This window comes from Sinocyclocheilus grahami, unplaced genomic scaffold (assembly GCF_001515645.1).
Source record: "Sinocyclocheilus grahami isolate Dianchi unplaced genomic scaffold, SAMN03320097.WGS_v1.1 scaffold1919.1, whole genome shotgun sequence".
Taxonomy (NCBI): Eukaryota; Metazoa; Chordata; class Actinopteri; order Cypriniformes; family Cyprinidae; genus Sinocyclocheilus; species Sinocyclocheilus grahami.
Genome location: NW_015507098.1, coordinates 53,571 through 75,529, shown reverse-complemented (window position 1 = coordinate 75,529; position 21,959 = coordinate 53,571). Strand labels below are relative to the sequence as shown.

Genomic DNA, 21,959 nt, shown 5'->3' with positions numbered 1-21,959 from the left:
GGCTGAAATCACACAAAGTCTGTTAAGTAAATGTCCTGGACATCATATTTCACCCCAAAATCAAAAGAAATAAAAAAAATGATATTTTGCTTGAAGAAAATGGAAGGGAAAATTTTTTTTTTTTTTTTGCATTTACATTCAGGACCCTTAAGATGACGTGACAGTTAAGTACATCCCCCAATTCTCATTATTTTAATGCAAAAAAATGCATGTATTATTTGAAAAAAGATAGTAAGATTGACATGGTATGATTTTTGTGCTGCCATTAACTTTAATTTTTTTAACAGTTAATTTATTTAAATATTTTAAATTACGTAAATTTAAAATAATTAAAATGTATATGTTAAAATTATTTTTAAATAATATAATTTTTAATCAAATTATTGTATTACAGTAATTCTAATACATGTTTACAATAATGCAAATTTAATGAGCGTCACCAAAGAAAAAGTAAACAGTCCAGATTTGCAGTAATTACATTGTTTTTTAAATGTTAAAAACATTTTTGGGAAAATCCTTAATTGTCGTGAAAATACACTTAAAAATATTATAACAGTGGTCCTAGAAATAGCTTTATGCAGTATATTTGACTTTCTTTTGATTTTACGATGAAATATGACCTGAACATGTTCTTGTGAAATGCTCCCAAATATATATTTTATTGTGCACAAACAGCTAATTTCATTAAGCAACTCTCAAGCCGTCATTAAAAAGTGTTATGTGATCATTAACCAACATCAGAGAACCATGATGTGATGTTAAAATATTGAAATATTAATTTAAAATCTCTCGGGGATAATTCAAATAAATATTTTAGATCAAAGGTGTTCGGCTTACAAAAAAACAAAACAAAACACTGTTTTAGATCCTGGGGTTTCAAACTCATTTATGTTAAGGACTGGATTGATTGATTGATTGATTGAGCGATTGACTGAGTTGATCAATATCTTGTATCTTGTTTTCTGGAGGTCATGAAATCCACAGTAACTTTGTTGCGCAGCATGAATAACAAAAAAAAATTAAAATTTTTTATTACATTTTTATTTTATTCACTATTGATGAGAAAAAGTAATGCTAGCTGCACTTGGCTGAATAACTTTATAGCTGTAATAAGCCATCTGAAACCGAACATTAACAGAGCTATATTAAGAAATTCTTCAGCTCATTTTAATTACAGACATAATTAAACTGTGAATTAATTCCTCCTCAGTCAAACGCTGACAGCGTTGAATAATTAATTAGTATTATATACTGTATGTATCATTTTATTAATCCATCATTCAGTTATTTCACTTAAATCAGGTTTTACAATATAATAATTGCATGTAATTTTGTTGTTTATTTTAAAGCATGTTTTTCCCAGATCAGACCCCTGTTGTTGACAGACAGTAGATTTGATGAGTAAACGCATGGACAGCTAGCGTGCCAGTTTTTCCTCTTTGCGTTGTCATATTGTGATCTGCGGCTGAACGTGAAGTCTGTTGTTCGCTCTCAAACACCCAAATCTCAGCATGAGGTGCTTTGAATTCAGTTCGGCCAGTGTGTCACCTGCTCTTAAGGTCATATCAATGATTCTTTTCGTTAATCATTTCACCTTTGTCCTTTTCTCCATCATGCCCGTGCCTGGTCCTCTCTCACTATCCTCTGTCTCCATCACCTCATCACCTCCTCGCACTGTTTAAACACATTACAATCAAGCCTCTCGGGAGGATGCCATTGGACCAAATGCATCCTGTTGCCAGGCAACTCATTTCATCTGTCTCCTGGTGTTTGAGGGTAATTACACAGAGAGGGAGAGGGAGCGTCTGTGTCTGTAGAAGCACAGTGAGATATGAGGATTCACACGAGAGCATTTGAGGTTCGAGAGAATAAATCTGCGCTCTGATGAATCGAACTCAAATTGGGCAGTCTGAGAGACAATATGGCACATAGATGGGAAACTCTGCTTAAATGTTGTAGTTATGACGTATGATGTAATCCGAGGTTATTAAGCTGACTAGCAGTTTAAACATATTGTGAAGTCATAAGCAGAAAGTCGTTATTCAGTGAACTTTGTGCCGTAGATCATCTTGAAGTGTGCACGAGGGCAGTAGGGATGTCTGATTTGATAATTAATGTATTTTGCTTGAGACTGATCAGTGATCAGCCCAACGTTCACCATCCAACAGGTGTGCAGTGACATGCTGCATGAATCTTCCTGATGGTGTTGAAAGCCCTCCTTGACCTTGACTGCAGTGTCATTGATGTGATTATTTGTTTATTTAGGGCCTATTCTAGTAAAAGCATCTTAAAACCTGAACTCATAAATAAATGCACTCGCCAGAGCCGCAGCCTCACCGGCCATTAGATCAATTAAACCAGGAAAGACAAGGTCACACTGCGAACAAATGCTGCGATTTATAAGGGCCATGTCAAACGTGTAGGCATGGGTCTTAACTACTTTACTAGTTGTCCAATAACCTGTTTTGTATTTGTTAGTTTTGATATTTTTATTATATTTATTTATTCATTTATTTATTTTATATTACATTATTTATACACACACACACACACACACACACACACATATATTACAAATTGAAAGTAACAAAACCTTGTAAAATACATTTTAATGGGCATAATTACATGTGGAAATAACCGAAGGATATACAGTCAAACCAAAAATGATTCCGAGACCAGATATAATCGGTATCGGGCGAGTACTGGAAAAAGTGGTATCGGTGCATCCCTATCAGAAATCATTCTAATATACTGATTTGCTGCTCAAGAAACATTTCTGATTATTATCAAGGTTGAAAACAGTTGCGCTGCTTCATATTTTTGTGGAAACCGTGAGACATTTTTTTCAAGATTCTTTGATGAATAGAAAGAACTAACATTTATAAATTACATTTTCATCAGTTTAATGCATCTTTGCTGAATAGAAGCACTAAAATCAGAAAAACTGCATTGCATGAAATGACAAAATGCCGGGCAGAAGATAATTAATATTTAATACATTAATGGAGAGCAGGATTTGACTTGACTCATAATTGAATCCAGTTTAGTTAACATTAGTATGTTTACACAATAAATGTTGCATTGTCCAGCTTAGATGATGTTTTCATCACAGTGCATCCTGTGATTGCATCACTTGTGAAGGATGCATGCGATACTGCATTAAAACCTGGACAGAATCTAGTATCTAGTATCCCTGAAGGCAACATAAACTTGTTTTTGCAGTGCTGAAGGGAAAAAAGGGGTTGCTGCCTGGAGTTTGGAACAGCCTTCACATTGCTTGCCTGTGATGCTTTCAGATTCTGCCAACTCGCTGGGTTTGGGAACAGATCTTGTGTTTACATACAGTATATCAATATCTTATTTTAAAAAAAGAGCAAGAAAAATAATATTTTCCATTATATGACCCCTTTAAAAAAACATGAGATTCATCTGTGTGGTTTAGTGTGCTCTTGGCAGCAGCTCTCTCCCTTCAGCACTGCAAAAACAAGTTTAAATGATTAAAACGAGACCTACCGAACTGTGAAACATCTCCCTGGTGTGTTGTACAGATTCCTCTATAATTTTTCATCATCATATTACATCACAATCTCTGTAATATCATCTCATTTAGCACTGACTGAAAGGGAACAAGCATTTGATCTTGTTTTATCATCTGATCATCAACATGAATTTGTTGATTTATTATGATCAGGTTGCTATAGGCTATATATATATATGTATGTATATATAGTTTTATTTATGGCAAAAAAAAAACAATGTAAAACTACTATCAATATAATGGTATTAAACTAAGCCAATTTGAGTCAGATATGCCAAAAAAAACATTATTGCCACCCATCTGAATAAAGCCTAATAGGTGAGTATTTAAGTGTGATGCTGTAGATTTTCCTCTGTGTCGTTTGCTGTAATGAAGCACTATTTAATGCCACAGAGCTGTGATCTCTGATGTGTCTGTCGAGCAGTGAGCCTCAGACAAGCCTGTGATGAGCCCGTAATGAGCCGCCCTTCATACTTTTTCTTTGTCCGTGCCTCGTTAACATTCCCACTCATGTGTCCTTCCTGCTGTTGACACCAAAACGAGGGTGAGACGACAGAGAGAGAGAGAGAGAGCTTGAGGACAGATTGTTCCAGAAGCACTGAGATGGCAGCAGGGGTGAGGAACATGACAGAAGTTGATGTAGAAATTAGGTAACAGCTGTAGACAAATGAAGGAAAATGTGAGGATTTCAAGAGAAGAGAAAATGTACATTGTGCAGATTACAGTTAATGTTGTTTGTTGTGTTTTTGTCATTATGGGAATGTGTTTAGAAGTAAATTAGCCAAGCAAGTTGTTCTGAATGTGCAGCAAAGCGACGTCACATGGAATCACTGCATTAGTAAACCTTTTGTGTAGTGTATGCGTGTTATCATGGGCAGCGATTAGCATTAAAGGAATAGCTCATCCAAAAATAAGAATCTGCTGAAAATCTACTCGCCCTTAGGTCAACAAAATGTAGAAAAGTTTGTTTCTTCATCGGAACAGATTTGGAGAAATGTAGCATTGCATCACTTGCTTGGCAATGGATCCTCTGCAGTGAATGTGTGCCGTCAGAATGAGAGTCCAAACAGCTGATAAAAACATCACAATAATCCACAAGTAATCCACACCACTCCAGTCCAGCAGTTAATGTCTTGTGAAGCAAAAATCTGTGTTTGTAAGAAAAAGTTGTCCCGGAATTAACTATTTCTTTCAGTTTTTATTTAAAAAACTAGTTACAGGAACTGAATATTATTTCACATTACAAAAGTTGGATGTGTTGCTAATAGGTTTGTGCCGATAGACGATAGTATCATGTATCAGTGATAGTCAGAGATATCGACAATAGCAGATGTCTTTGTCGATAGTCAAGACGATATTAGGCTCATTCTCCTATTAATGTATTAATAATACTAATAATAATAATTATTATTATTATTAGGTGGCCCATTATAATTCGGCTATTATTATCAAATTGCCCCGCTTTTTCATTCAGCACTGTATTTCACGCAGACGCACACACACACACGCGCGCAAATGAGGAGCCTGTAGCCAGTGAAGGAGTCTCCAACCACAAACACAGACGTACATCGTCTGCTGATATAAGGTATTTCGTTGCACTTAAACAAGTAATCTGAACGGCCTGTATATGTGCAATATTTTAACCGAACCCTCACTAACTAAGTTTAATGCCACAGTTATGTTAGAACGCATCTCATTCTTGTTTCTGTGGCGGTGCGTCAGGCTCATCATGGGGCGCGCGGTCCGGAGCGCTGTAGAACTGTCCGTTTAATTTAAATTTACTCCAAATATATGAACTCACCGGTTTTAAATGCTTTATATTTAGCGTGTTCGTTTATGTCCAATATTTAGTGTTAAACTGTTGGTCTTTAAAATAAATCTACTTTTGATTTTCACCGTTGACTGATTTTGCAGACCAGACTGATAACTTCCGTGCGTTAATGCGCAAACTTGGCACAGGATGCGCGGTCCTAATAGCAATGTATGACTGTTGTATCCGAATATATATGAACTAGCTGTTTTAAATATTTTGTATTTAACATGTTAGTTTATCAGTATGTTTGAAAGTATATTATTTAGGTTTGTGGTGCTTCCATAGGCTCCCTCTTTCTCGCGCGCGGTTTAAAACACCCAATAGTTGTGAAATTGCCTATGACAAGTACAGAGAGTCTCTCTCTTGCCCCCACCCACTTTGAAAAATGACCATATCGCCCAACACTAGTTGCTAATGCTAATGTTGTTTCATGTTGAGTCCTGAACATTGTGTCCATGCGTTTCAGGTACGTGAACACTCTCCTGAAGTTGGTGCCGCAGGTGTTACAGCTACAGGAACAGTTACGAGACGCCATACAGAATGGAGACATGGAAACGTCACATGGCATCTGTCGAATCATATATATATATATATATATATATATATATATATATATATATATATATATATATATATATATATATATATATATATATTGCTCAGTAATAATTGTTCTTAATTTTGCTGAACACTGATTTCAGTGGACTCTATGTGAGACCGTGTTCATGCACGAGTGTGTGGAGGGATAATTATGGCGAGATCTTCACTTTGAAAGCTTCTGGTCTCTGTGGATGGAACTCAGCTCAGGGTTATATTATATCTAAGGCAGTGTCCCAGTAGCCGACTCAAACTTGATTTTGGTCAGGCATGTTACACCTACAGGCAGTTTCTGCTGAAATCTCACTCCATTTGTCAGCATTCTGTCACACTCACAAACTAGGAATGGAAGCAGGTGTCAGACTAAATGACAACTCCTGACGTTTCTCTCAGATTCCCCGTCATGTGATGCTGACAGGAATGCACCACATTTGACGTCAACAACAAAAGATTGAAGGGTTTTCTCCTCTATTTTAAACGTTGATCAACTTATGTATTTTCAATCCTGACTATGCACAATTATACAGTCAACTGCATTTCAAAATGTAAAAAAAATTATATCAATACACATTTCAAGTGCTCGGTAAGATTTTAAAATATTTTTTTTAAAGTATCTTTTGTTAAAAAATACAGTGAAAACAGTAATATTCTAAAATATGATTACAGTTTAAAATACCTGTTTTCTACTTTTGACCATATTAATGCATCATAGCTGAATAAAATATTCATTTTTTTAAGAAAAAAACTCATAGACCTCAAATATATAATAATTTGTATATAATATTGGCTGTATATACCTTTGTTTTTTTGGGGGGTTTTTGAAAAAAGTCTCTTATGCTCATCAGTTTCTTCTCTGCGTTTCTCCTCTTCTCTAGTTTGCATCTAGTTGCCAAATAAACCTGTCATTATATTAGGACTGCACGATTATGACAAAACTCATAATTGTCGATTATTCCCTTGAAATTGTAATTGCGATGATTAATTATGATTATCACAATTTACATTGAATGATGTTTATACCATTATTTGATGCAACTGCATGCCGTATTGTTATATGAAAATAAACAAGCGGAAAACACTCTTAACTGAAAAACCTTAAGTGCTTTTCTATAGTATTAAGCCTCAAATGTCAACTATACATCGGATTGGATTTTAAAAATATGAATGGTATTATAATGTTATACTAAAACTAAAACAATGGAAAAACCCTTAAAGGTACAATATGTAAGATTTATGCACAATTATACAGTCAACTGCATTTCAAAATGTAAAAAAAATTATATCAATACACATTTCAAGTGCTCGGTAAGATTTTAAAATATTTTTTTTAAAGTATCTTTTGTTAAAAAATACAGTGAAAACAGTAATATTCTAAAATATGATTACAGTTTAAAATACCTGTTTTCTACTTTTGACCATATTAATGCATCATAGCTGAATAAAATATTTTTTTAAGAAAAAAACTCATAGACCTCAAATATATAATAATTTGTATATAATATTGGCTGTATATACCTTTGTTTTTTTGGTTTTCTTTTGAAAAAAGTCTCTTATGCTCATCAGTTTCTTCTCTGCGTTTCTCCTCTTCTCTAGTTTGCATCTAGTTGCCAAATAAACCTGTCATTATATTAGGACTGCACGATTATGACAAAACTCATAATTGTCGATTATTCCCTTGAAATTGTAATTGCGATGATTAATTATGATTATCACAATTTACATTGAATGATGTTTATACCATTATTTGATGCAACTGCATGCCGTATTGTTATATGAAAATAAACAAGCGGAAAACACTCTTAACTGAAAAACCTTAAGTGCTTTTCTATAGTATTAAGCCTCAAATGTCAACTATACATCGGATTGGATTTTAAAAATATGAATGGTATTATAATGTTATACTAAAACTAAAACAATGGAAAAACCCTTAAAGGTACAATATGTAAGATTTTTTTAATTAAAATATCCAAAAACCACTAGAACAGTGTTATATATTTTGCTGACTTGGGTACTTATATTATCCCAAATGTTTCTAAGAATGTTTAAATCCAAAGAAATAAGCAATTTTAATTAGTGACACGGAGCGTGTCCATCATGTCATTGTTTCGCCTGCCAATGACTTCATAACCCCTCGATTTCCGGTTTTGTTTTGTAGAAGACATGGAAACACCAAAGACGCTTTAATATGTTGTGCGTTTTAATAGACCGGTGATGACCGCACAGAGTAGCATTATAACAGAACTTTCAAATGTATCTAGTATGATAAAACAGCGCTGCTTTACCCCACATGCGCACGACCGGAAGGAGTGGAAGTGGTCGACTGTGGCATAATAAAAGCTCCACTGCTTTCCAGCCATGTGTCACGCTCATTCAGCGGCCTCGTTTAGCTTCGACTACTTTCAGCCTCACCCTGCTTCATACTACGACATTAATAAATCATTAGCTCATCCATGAACATGATTTCTGCCCGAGTCCCGTCAGATTGCTTCTCCCATGATTCCACACCCAGTCACGGCGTCATCAAACTACGCTTTTGCCTCTTTGTTTATTTTGAATATGCGCCCTCCTGCGGCGAAAATTACATATTGTGCCTTTAAGATAACATGTAGAAAGAAACAAACATATCTCAAGCGTGCAGAATAACATAAGTGGACTTTGAACGATTTATTGCCGCTTTGAACGATTACGTAATTGTAGCATCCATAATTGTAATTGCAATTAGAAATTAGAAATTCGATTAATTGTGCATATTAATTATGCACGATATGGTGGCCGATATATCGTGCATCCCTAATTAAAAGGTCTTAAAATGTCTTAAATAAAGTTTTCCTAATAAAGTATTAAATTGTCTTAAATTCAGATTCGGTGGGTCTTAAATATTTTTGGTTACTCTACCGCAAAAATGTCTCCAGTCTGACTCCAGTCTGACGGACCCAGTGACTGTTTACAATCATAAAATTCACGAATAACTACAGATTTTTCCCTGACCTTCTTTTCTCTGTAAATTAAGGGTGCACTGTATTGCTGAAAAACACAATCACTACTCAGCAGTCAGATGTCCATATGCACAAAAATACAGATCCCTAAACAAGATCATATCTGCAGATGAAACTTTGTTTGTAGAAGCATTTTTTAAATGTGAACTAGCACCTCATGACTACACCACGTTATGTACGAGAAGCTGCAAAAGACACAGGCGCAAGTGGAATGTACAAAACATGGTGACATTAATTCTTAAGTAAATATAATGGGCGATATATTGCATCACCAAAAATTATTGAGGTCATGTACATATATTGCGCGATAAGTCGATATATTGATTATTGCGACAGGCCTACCGGGGACCCGATTATAGCACTTGAACACGGAAAAAGTACGGTTTTCATGATATGCCCATTGGCTGGCTTAAGTCTCTTCAGTATTCATACTGGTGGTGTGAATGCAACCAGGAAAATGTCACTAAGGGAGCGTTTAGTTCTCAGGGGAACCATCCTGGTGGCTTGTTCCTCTAACTACCCGCTGCCAAAGCCCCTAAACTGTAACTGTCATCACATGTATTCTATTAGTTGAATATGTACTCTATTGTAGCAGCGTTATCACTTTCATTTGGTCTTGGTTAAAGTTCCTCAACAGGTTAAACTTCCCATTATGTGGCTATTTTGGAACTGTTGATCAATTGATGTTGATTACGTTCAGGTTCATGTGCATATTAATTCATTGTTGGTTGCATACAGCAATATTGTGGAATTAGCAGCCCGTTCTCACTGGAAAATGCAACTATTTTATTTTGCGTGAATATGTATGATGTGACAATAGACACCTTTAATAGTGACCCAGATTATATAGACCTCTTATTAGCCAGCTGTACGTATCTGCGTTGTTATACAGAGAAACCTTGCAGCTCAAGCTATAACACAGCTTTTCTTACTTTCACTGTTATGATGAAATATCTACAGGTTGTCCTAAAAAAGTCTAAAAATGTCTTCAATGGGTCTTCGATGGGGCTTAAATATTTTTGGTCACATTACCGCTAAAATGTCTCCAGTCTGACGGACCCAGTGACTGTTTACAATCATTGGACAGACCGAAGATTTGTTTTTCCCCCGCAGTCGTTCCATAAGCGCCACCTGCTGTCAGAGAGTGAATTTGCATTTTCTTTAAGTCGGTCTGCTGTTTTTGTTTTGTGCAGGTGTCTTATGTAGCATAATTTCACACATCTAAAGTCAGACCATTCTGTTTTTGCCTTAAATCTTTAAATTTTTACAATCTAATTCATATCAAAAACAACTGCTTGTGTTATGTGTGTGTATCATCTTTGTTTGGATCATGATTTCAATGCAGTGGTAGCCTCTAATTTCAAATGGCTACAGATATTTTTATTTTAAGCCAGTTTGCCTGTTATAGACCAAATAAACAACAAATAAATTTGCTTTAAGAAAAAAAAAAAATGGTGATCGGAATCTGCCAATTTGCTTGTAAAAAAATCTGAATCAGCCTTGAAAAATGTATGTAATCTAAGTTTGGTCCTAATGTCATATAAGGTGGTATTAAAAAGTTCTTAAAAAGTCTTCAAGTGTCTATCTGTAGACACCCTGATATCCCTAATAATAAATAGTCTCCAAATCTGACGTAGTCCCAGTGATTGTGTTCCTGTGTGATGAAGGTCTGTTCTCCTCTTCTCTATCAGAGCTCTGTTGGAGCAGGTGGAGCACTGGCAGAGTTTTCTGGCTCTGGTGAATATGATCATGTTCTGCACGGGCATCCCTGGTCACTACCCCGTCAACGAGACCACCAGCTCTCTCACGCTCACCTTCTGGTACACACTACAGGTGAGCAGTGCCGCTGAGATCCTAAACACATCTTAACATGCACAGTCTGTGGTCCTATGCACAGGACACTGTGAACGCAGGCATCTCAGAAACAGGCCTGAAAGGGTTGTATTGTATGTGGAGGTTTTTTGTTTGTTTATAGCAGTGATGGAGAGTCTCTGTTAGAGATATTGAACCGTCCTTCACTGTATCTGAATATACACCTGTGCTGTGTGTTAACTTCAGTGTGTCACGTTTTGAATATTCAAGAATGTCCTTTTGCTTGTGTCCTTGGGTGTGTTTCCAGTCTGCGCTAGCTGAATATTTTATGTTTTTTGCCACTAGACGGAGTACTGCAAAACTATTAGATTATGGTTTTCTTTTTCTTTTAATTTTTATATTTGTAATAGAGAAATGGAATATTAGCGATAACTTTTAGTACAAACTTACAATTAGCTCAGAGTTTGAGATATATATATGCTTTTATAGAAGACGCAAGTAAATGTGATTTCAGCTCTTTTTATTATTATATTATTTTATAAACATTTAGAATTTTAGAATATTTTTTATATTTTATAATATATATATATATATATATATATATATACAGTAGGAAGTCAACAAAAAATGCCTGGTACCAGCGCGTGTACCACCCCACCGCCAAGGCAAAGTGTCTGTTTCAGGATAGATACCTCGTTTGGTTTAATTTTTGCAATTGGCGTGATTTATACACTATTATATGCAGTGTTTCGTTTTGTTTTGCTTCATGAGAGATGCAGGAGTCCGCAAGAGAGACAAAGAAACTGGCCGAAAGAGTTGCTGAAGGAGTGCAACATTGTCACATTAATACTGAGATAAATGTATTTCTATAATCATTATAGGAAAAAATTTTGAAGCTTTTTAAAGTTATACAAAACATAATCAGCAAAACGTTTTTATTTATTTATTTTTTAAACAGCCAAATCACAGCCATGCCGATATACAGCCATATCTCACGTCTACTCGTGTGATATTGCTCATATATATATGTATATGCAAAATATATATTTTAATTTTATATAAAATAATAATAATTATTGTTGTTATGATGTTATCAAATCGACTTCTCTGCACTTTCAATCAACTTTACTCGTTTATACAGTATTTACATACTTGAACAATAAGGTATGTCATTCTTAGTGACTTACAGTTCTTGACTTTCATATATTGTACAGTTGTTACTGCTTTGAGTACACTCTTCTCACATGATAATATAAATTCAGCTCAAATCAGTATTTTATTTATTTAGCATCAGTATTTATTTATTAAGTAGGTTGCTTAACACAGGGTTTATTTTATGATAGTGACCCAGTGACAGTATTCTCCCTTACTTCAGCAGTAGTTTAGTGTGTATTTGTTGATGTTCGGCCGTGTGTTTCAGGATGACATCATGTCGTTTGAGGCAGAGAAGCAGGCCGTCTATCTGCAGGTCTACAGGCCCGTGTATTTCCAGCTCGTAGACGTTCTGCTGCACAAAGCGCAGTTCCCCACGGATGAGGAGTATGCTTCCTGGTCATCAGACGAGAAGGAGCAGTTCAGGATCTACAGGTCAGTGTGTGTGTGTGTGTGACTCAAATTCTCATGGGCCTGTTGTAACATTTTCTTCTACACTCAGCAGTTTTGTGTTGGATTTGCTGAATTGGCGCAGCCAACAAAGTTGCTGTTCTTATTAGGAAATGTAACATTAAATTAAATATTTATTATTTAATAGTGCATGGCTTTTTCGATTAATTGTCTTTGAAAATAAAACTAATAACAACACAAAGGGTTTGTGCTTTGTGTGAAGGGTTGATAATACGTTGCATTTCTGTAATGTTTGACTCTTTTAGGGTGGATATTTCCGACACACTAATGTACGTCTACGAGATGCTGGGAGCCGAATTACTCAGTAACCTGTACGACAAACTGGGGAGACTCCTCACCAACACAGAGCAAGCAACAACATGGCAGGTCAGAAAACAATGGATTTAGTCTTCAGTTTTCAGTGGTTTTGCTGTGCCATTAAACATTTGAAGCGAAAGGGCAAACCTTCTAGGCTAGGTCTGCACAATTAAAGGGGTCGTAAGATGTGATTTAAATTTTTTCTTTCTCTTTGAAGTGCTACAAGCTCTTGGTGCATAAAGAAGATCTGTAAAGTTGCAAAGACTAAAGTCTCAAATCCAAAGAGATATTCTTTATAAAAGTTAAGAGTCAACCACGCCTACCTAAAACGGCTCGTTCTAACAGGCATGTCTACGATGTGGGAAGATTTGCATAACGCCACCCAAATGTTCACGCAAAGAAAGGCGTAACTTTTATTCTCGCTGTAGTATTGTTGCCGCCGCCGCTGCCGCCATGTCGTGAAGGCACTGTGTTTTGGTGTGAAAGCGAAACTTCTTTGTTTTGCCTTCCAAAAGAGGACGATATCCGCTTCGTCATGCCTAGAGCCTAGAGCTGATCCGTGCTGGTTGCTGAGGAAATACATCAACTTCGTACTGTGGATCGCTGGATCGGCTTTCACCGTGGACTAAGCGGAGTCCAGCCCGGGGTCGTCACATGTGGTTGCCGCAAGCACGCCAGATGCTCCTTCGTCCAATCCGCCGGCCGCCGCTCACTCAAGCCCGCCGTGTGACGCTGTGTGTTTCGTTGTGAAAGCGAAACTACTTTGTTTGGCCTTCCAAAAGAGGACACGACTACAAATCAGTGGTTAAGTTGTATTTACAACACTGTTCCAGAACAGGTCAACCCAAATATTCAGATGTGTTTTATTATTTTGTACTGTTCTCAGAGGTCCACTAATAATGTTAAGATTTTTACATCAAAAGCATCATAATTCAGAAGTAATAGGCTATTTTCTGTCCTGTTTTGACCCCCTCATCAGAACGCTCTGTTTGAATAGACGTAACTGGTTGTAGACTCGGAAATAAATGCCCACCGCTATGATTGGCTAACAGTTGTGTGTGTTTGACAGCTACATCCTTCATAGATGGACGCTGCTATGATTTGGTCCAGTATAGTCGGCACAGCATCGTCTTTTAGTTTCAATCTTTCTGAAAATCCTGCGTCGGATTGTGACTTGTCTGTAAACGGATCCACAGTGAAATGAAGTGAACAAAGGACCAAGTTTTTACTGACTCAATCTGGATATTCATTAAAAATAAAGTTCATCCACTCTTTCCTAATGTTGGGATCAGAAGGAAGGCGATGCAGACTGTTTTTCCACAGCTTGGCTCTGAACAGCATCTTGTTTTCTTCGGAGCATCTTTATCGTTTGGTTTCTGCGTAAACCTGCATTTGCTGCTCTCGTTATTTACACTACATGCGTGAATCGGTGGGCGGGGCTAAACAGGCAGTGATGTAGAAGCAGGCGTTGATCATCTTCTGCGGAGGCGGGGTTTAGACACACTATTATGTCATAAAGTGACACATTCCACAACCTGTCGTTTTGGCAGATCGGCTTCAATATGTTTTACTAACTATGTTTTTATTGTACAATGACATCTTATATGTCAAAAGATCAAGGGAATTTAGATTTCTCAGTTCATGACCCCTTTAATGGTTTCCTGCAGCCTTTCACCAAAATAAAAGCTTGTTGGTTTAACATTTGGAAATGAAGAAATGAAGATTATTTAAATATTATTATAAATATTGTACTGTAAAATAATATATTTATTTAATAATGTTTCTTAAATACATGTTTTATTTTACTATGAAATATTACACACACACATGCACACCTATATATATATATACAGTGGGGGAAAAAAGTATTTAGTCAGCCACCAATTGTGCAAGTTCTCCCACTTAAAAAGATGAGAGAGGCCTGTAATTTTCATCATAGGTATACCTCAACTATGAGAGACAAAATGAGAATGCAGATTCAGTCTTCCCAGCCTGGTGCAGGTCTACAATTTTGTTTCTGGTGTCCTTTGACAGCTCTTTGGTCTTGGCCATGGTGGAGTTTGGAGTGTGACTGTTTGAGGTTGTGGACAGGTGTCTTTTATACTGATAACGAGTTCAAACAGATGCCATTAATACAGGTAACGAGTGGAGGACAGAGGAGCCTCTTAAAGAAGAAGTTACAGGTCTGTGAGAGCCAGAAATCTTGCTTGTTTGTAGGTGACCAAATACTTATTTTACCGCGGAATTTACCAATTAATTCTTTAAAAATCCTACAATGTGATTTTCTGGATTTTTTTTCTCATTTTGTCTCTCATAGTTGAGGTATACCTATGATGAAAATTACAGGCCTCTCTCATCTTTTTAAGTGGGAGAACTTGCACAATTGGTGGCTGACTAAATACTTTTTTGCCCCACTGTATATATTAAAACTAATTCTTACAATTATATTGATATATAATTGCATATAATCTCCAAATTGTGCGGCCCTAAAAACAAACTGCAAAAATTATAATTCTATATATTAATTATATAATTATATAAATTAATATATTTATATATTTGAAATTGATATTTTAATTTTAATAAAAATAATTACATTAGTAATATATAAATTATAAATTTTAAGTTGCATTTGCAATTTTTATCAGGAAACAATGCTAGTAGTTTTTTTTTACCCAAATCGTGCAGCCCTACGTGGCGCTCTTTAACAGGATTTTTTGCTTCTTTTTTTTTTTTAAGCATACGGAAGCTCTGTTGTACGGATTCCAGTCCATCGCCGAAACGATAGATGTGAACTATTCTGACGTAATCCCAGGACTCATCGGCCTCATTCCAAGAATCAACATAAACAACGTCCAGCTGGCCGACACGGTCATGTTCACAATTGGTGTGTGCTCGCATATTGGTGCTCCTGTATCATTAAAAACACTAATTTCTATGTGTTAGGAAATTTTAATTTATCATCTCAAGCAATTTAGGCTGTTTTCACATGCTTTAGTCCAGACCAGACAATTGCACACAATTACTTTCCCATGCAGATACCCAGCTTTGTGTTCCAGCTCAGATATTTACCCATTACATCTCTCCCTGTAGGAGCGTTGGCAGAGTGGTTGGCAGATCATCCGGTGATGTTGAGCAGCGTTCTTCCGCTGGTTTTGCAGGCGTTGGGCAATCCAGACCTGTCTGTTTCCAGCGTCTCCACGCTAAAGAAGATCTGCAGAGAGTGCAAATACGACCTGCCCCCATATGCCACCAATATAGTCGCTGTTTCACAGGTATTACACGCTCTAATGATGATACTGAAACTTATGGGACAAATTTACACAGTTTTTCACCTATGAAAGTCTGTCTTTTTCTCTTTTTTCAGGAAGTGCTTATTAAACAGATCCATAAGGTGAGTTTGTGTTATGAATAAACCCATTTGTTTTTGCTCAGACAAAGGCAGTTTTGTAGAGCTGTAAATGGTAGCTAATAATTTTGTTTATGAAATCATTTAAATTTAAGTCACTTTGCATAGTATCCTGATTAGGTGTTACACACACAAAAAAGTCAAATTATTTGTCTTTTCCTTTCTGTTAAATTCTAAACGAAACTAAAAGACAACCATATTTACTCTCTTAATACATGTTCATGGTCTTATTTTGCACAACTCATTAGTGCACATTATTGCAAAAAAAAACAAAAAAACACATGTTTTTAATTTCAACCGCCTCTGAACCTCACCTTTGTGATATAAAGTTTCAACTTATGCAGTCAAATCTGATTGGTCTGAAATTGAGTCCATAAAAAGTTTTTAACTCAGTATGATCCAATTTAAGGTAATAACAAGTCTTAAATATCTTAAATATTATAAGAAAAGTCAGAATTATCATTTTAAGAGGTCTCAAATTTGGGGATGAAAAACAGGATCACAATACAGACTAATGATTACGGAGTAGTGATTATTATTTGCTTATAATTAAAAGTCCCACATTATGCATAAAACATTATTTTTCTGGAAATTGGTGGTTAATAATAAACTGTATCCTTTTCACAGTAAGGAAAGACTAAGAACATTATTTAACCCATTAAATATAGAGATCTTACTAGTATCGGCACAATGTTTTATTGCTTTTTATTAACACATTATCTTTGGATTCTGCATTGGATTCTGTTAGACCTGTTCCTCTTTTCAATCACTTTCTCTTTCTTTCTCTCTAGACGAGTCAGTGTATGTGGTTGATGCAGGCTCTGGGCTTTCTGTTGTCCGCGCTGCCGGTGGAGGAGATCTTGAGGAACCTTCACTCTCTGATCACCCCGTACATCCAACAACTGGAGAAACTATCCGAGGAGACGGTGAGACATTAAACCCCTCGATTAACGTCCTCTCAGGCCTCCGGGTTTGTTTATCCATGTGTGGGTTTGGCCCGGTTGCGTGTGAACAGACCCTGCATCTGCGTGAGCGTGTCATAGGATGGAACATTTCTCAGCAGGAACAGATTGTCATTACTCTGGGTGCTGGAAAAGAAAACCGCAGGAGAAATCGGCTTAATGTTACTGAGAGCCCTGCATGAATTCATATGAAGTAACTGACATTTCAAACACAATATGGCCAGATAGTTGATCTATTTTTGTTGCACAAATAGAAGTTGTGCCAAAAAAATCTGAAGCAGGATCAATGTAAAAACAAATGAAACCGCAGATCAGTGGACTGGCAATAATTTTAAATATATCACATTCAAACATTTCCACTTTTACTGCCAAAGCATCCTTTTAAATGTAAAAGCACTGACTTTATTTATTCTGAAGTTCATGCATGCTAAAATTCCCCATGTTATGTAATCGCAATAAGCTTTGTGCTTTGTTACATTTGATATGAAACAAATTCAAATTCTGTCCATTTGACTACAAATTTCTACACTCTTAAATGTGGAATGACAGTTCAAGTGGCATGTGAACCGATCATCTCTTTCTGTTTACTTCTAGTTATAGCACGTAATAAACATGAGTGAACATCAGAAAGTGTTGAAAGAAACCGTACAACTTACTGAAATGTCTGATGTCTTATAATCGTTTCAATGCAAGAATGACGTCAATAAAACAGTTTGTAAACAATGTCACATAACGTAACATTTACCTCAGGAAAGCCAGAAAAAATAACCCTTGAAAGGAGCTTTTTGATAAATATATGCACTATATTACATTTTATATTTAAACTTAACCTGTTTCAGTCTTCACTAATTAATGTATGTTTGAATAAATCTATCATGAAAACAAGTTTTTATTACAGCCACCATTTAAATCATTATATTTCGATGACGAATTCATAGATTATTGAAAAGTTGGTATAAAAACTATATACAATTACAATACAACTATTATACAATACCAGCTTTTATTTGAAAAACTTTAATTTCACTTTCAGTGTTTCAGTAAAAATTCCATTTTAGTGCATTACCATTTTTTTGTACATCTTAAGATATAATGGTAGGAATAAAATGATTTAATTAGTATTGCACTCCGCTTCATATATACGGCTCAAGATGTGTAGCTTTACCTTTTCTAAGCATTTACACTCACAATTTTCATCTGGTTGAGATAAAAGCGGGTGAAAAAACCCACTGACTTGTATTGAAATTGTATCAGAATGTCACAGCAGACTCTTTTCACTTTAGTGAGCAACTAAAGCACCCTAGCAACCACCTCTTGCATGCATAACCAAAAGTCACTCACAAACATCAAAATCTAGCTTCTAAATACTATTGCATTACATGTATTTTGCATCTTATCAATATGCATGTAAAATCTAAACTGATTTCACTCCTTTTTCAAGTTCAGCCTCACATCTTGTCTCTTTCTGCATGCTGCATCTATTTTTGACTTTCGTTTTCTTATCAGAATCAGAATTAGCTTTATTCGACAGGTGTGCAAACACACGAGGAATTTGTTGTGGTTTTTTTTTTAAGGTGCTCCTGGTGCATACATACATGCATGCATACATACATACATACATACATATCTGACATGAGAACAGAAAAAATAAATTTTAAATAGTAAAACTTAACAATAAATAATGTGTATGAATCTGGAACAGTAGATTTACTGTATGTACAGATTTGTGCATTATGTACTCTATATAGAACTGTATAAATAAAGAGATATGCATATGTATTTACATAATACTTGAGAAAGAGGCAATAATTAAGGATGTAGAATGAATTACGGAAATGAATTACAGAACTTAGGTAATGATTCCTATGTTAGCTGTTTAAGCTGAAGATGGCATGGGGGAAAAAACTGTTTTTATGCTTAGATGTTCTAGTGCACAGAGATTTGTAGCGTCTGCCTGATGGGAGAAGTGCAAACAGGTTGTGTTTGCACTGTTATACCTGTCCTCCCCCTCTGGTCCTTCCCAGAAAGACATTACATCAGCCTCAGTAAACAGGCTGTGATGGGCTGCTCACACAGGGACCCCTGCTGGTCACAGACGCTATGAGGATGTGTCTGAACACTCAGATCTCATGGGTTGCCTCTGATGCTATTTTCAGAAGGCGCTGTCAGTAAAATTGCTAAAAATACCTGAAGTAAGCAGGACCTTAGTGTACAGTTCTTCACATATTCTTTATAAAACAAATGGTTCTGGCTCTGATATCTGATTAGGTGAGCCGTTTTTAATAGACAATACATGCATGCATCTCTGACGTCATATAAATTGAATTCATTAATTATTTTTTACCATTAAAGGGGTCATATGATGCGATTTCAAGTTTTCCTTTCTCTTTGGAGTGTTACAAGCTGTTTGTGAATAGATAAGATAAAAGTTAAGACTCGTCCACGCTCTCCTAAAACGCTCGTTTAAACAGGCCCCCACATGTCTACGTCACGATGTGGGAAGATTTGCATAACACCACCCAAATGTTCACGCAAAGAAAGAAGGCGTAACTTTGATTCTCGCTGTAGTATTGTTGGCACCGCCGCCATGGCATGAAGACGCTGTTGGTTTCATCGTGAAAGCGAAACTACTTTGTTTGGTCTTCCAAAAGAGGACAAAACTAGAAATCAGTGGTTAAGTTGTATTTACAACGCTGTTTCAGAACAGTTTAACCCAAATATTCAGATGTGTGCAGCGCATTTTATGGAGGACTGTTTTCTGATCCTGGGAGAGTAGCCTACAATGCCGGCTGTTCCGGTGAATTCAGTTCTCCTGTTTCCCCTTCTGCAACGCAACGCGTAAAAAGACAGTATAAGTCATTATAATCAGTAATTATGTCCCCACTGGATGCAACAACTGCCTCATTTATAATGGGTATTATTGGTTTTGTCTCGTCGCGCCGGGACACAGCATCACAGTATAGTGAGGAGCATAACATTTCCGTCAAACACTTGAGGTATTCGGCCAATCACAGCGCACTGGATAGCTGGCCAAGCAGAGCACACCTCGCTTTTCAGAACGATGAGCTTTGTAAAAATCTACGCGTTTCAGAAAGGCGGGGCATAGAGGAGAAACAATAATGTACAGTATGTGGAAAATAATGTGTTTTTTAACCTTAAACCGCATAAACACATTTCATTACACCAAATACACAAAATTATGTTCTTTTTTAGCAACATCATATGACCCCTTTAAAACTACTGAACTTTATTATATAAAAATTATTTAAATGTCATTATTTTTTAAAGTAGACATTGGAAATAAGGCTGGTGCCTTTGTTTAAGGTTTAATTGAGCGTCTCTTTCCTTTTTCCTTTTGTGCTTGTGTGTGATGTCACACAGGAAGGAAGTCAGTGTAGCGACTCGCTCTGCCTCTCCGCCAATCATTGAGCTGTTGTCATGGAGCTAACAGCAGTAATTAAACTGCTGGCCTAATGGTTGTTTAACGACTCTTTAATTACCGCTGATGTTCCCAGAAGCGCCGGCACAGAGCGTACATCCACCCCACCCGTCCTGTCCCTGCACAGCTACTATCGCTGAAATTGATAATTTTACTATAGGATTAAAGTTCATATTGTGGGATTTTTCTTGCCCGTTTGAAATGTGTTTGATGTTCTGTTTAGCTGTGCTACTTAAGTATCATTGAGATACTATTGTACTTTTTATTAATAGTTTGAATTAGTTTGTATTATTTTCTGTTTTCATTTTAAATTTAGTTAAAGATTTAGGAATTTTGCTGTGTTTTTGTCTTTTCTTTTTTTTAATAAGTCTGTATAGTTTTTATTAATTTTTATTTTAAGTTCATCAGTTTGAAAATGAGTAATGTTTCTTTGGCAACTAGAATAAAATAAGTTTAAATTTTTTTTTTAATGTATTTTATTTAAGTTAATGTTTATTTATTTGTTTGTTTGTTTTAGTTTTAGTTAACTATAATAACACTTCTATGTAGGGCTGTGCAAATAATCGAATGCGATTTTCATGCGCATCTTGTCAGTAAAGCCGGTTCTGTGATCAGTAGTAAATCTCCAGCACGTGCTTTCAGATTGAGCGGCATTTACTACACAGAGCCGTAGATCACTGACAAGCTATGCAATATCGCGTTCATAATCGGCAATGAATCACCTGCGATTTTGAATGCGATATTCTACAGCTCTTTATGCTAGAGATTTACTACTGATCACAGAACCAGCTTTACTGATGAGATACGCATTAAAATCGCATTCGATTATTTGCACAGCCCTACTTCTATGTAGATGCTCAAAGCTCTCTCTCCTGTTCAATGTGCACCAAGACAATTTATTTGAACTAATCTGCAGAAATAAGTTTTTTTGTCTTATTAAAAAGCCCCAAGTTTGCTGTTCTGTTTTTTGTTTTTTTTTCTTCTGTAGGGTCTGTAATGTCCAGTTTGGCAAAAATTGTTGTGATTTATATATTTAAATAATTATAAAGTAGTAGTAATTCATATGAATAAATACATAATTATAAAATAATAATGCTATAAATATTATTTTATTATTATTAAATTTTAAAAAATTATTACTAAAAACAATATTTATTACTATTCTAATAATACTATTTCCGTGTAAAATAAAAAAGTGAGTTTTTAAGAAAAATAACAATAATAATTTTATTTTACAGTGCAGCTGTAAAATTACAGTAATAAAATGTATCATTAAAAGTGGCATTAATTTATTTACTTTAATATTGCACTAAGCCATGTTGCGATTATATTTTGTTATTGTTCAACCCTACTTGGTCTGCCTTTGCGAACAACTGTTTGAGCTCTGCAAGTATTTTAACTTTAGCTACAGATGTCTTAAAGCTAGAGTAGCAGAAATGCTCAGTTTAATCTATGTGATTGAGAGGAAAATGG

At 35.8% G+C, this 21,959-nt stretch overlaps 1 protein-coding gene across 1 annotated transcript in view; it reads left to right on the top strand.

Annotated features, from left to right (window-relative positions):
- LOC107573327 (importin-13-like) overlaps positions 1–21,959 on the top strand; it is a 44,122-nt gene that overhangs the window by 10,710 nt on the left and 11,453 nt on the right. Inside the window, exons 3-11 of the mRNA XM_016259768.1 lie at positions 5,818–5,921; positions 6,053–6,062; positions 10,636–10,777; positions 12,177–12,343; positions 12,625–12,745; positions 15,416–15,563; positions 15,770–15,951; positions 16,044–16,070; positions 16,877–17,011. Of these exons, the coding sequence (XP_016115254.1) occupies positions 5,818–5,921; positions 6,053–6,062; positions 10,636–10,777; positions 12,177–12,343; positions 12,625–12,745; positions 15,416–15,563; positions 15,770–15,951; positions 16,044–16,070; positions 16,877–17,011 (1,036 nt within the window). The remainder of the gene's footprint in view (positions 1–5,817; positions 5,922–6,052; positions 6,063–10,635; positions 10,778–12,176; positions 12,344–12,624; positions 12,746–15,415; positions 15,564–15,769; positions 15,952–16,043; positions 16,071–16,876; positions 17,012–21,959) is intronic.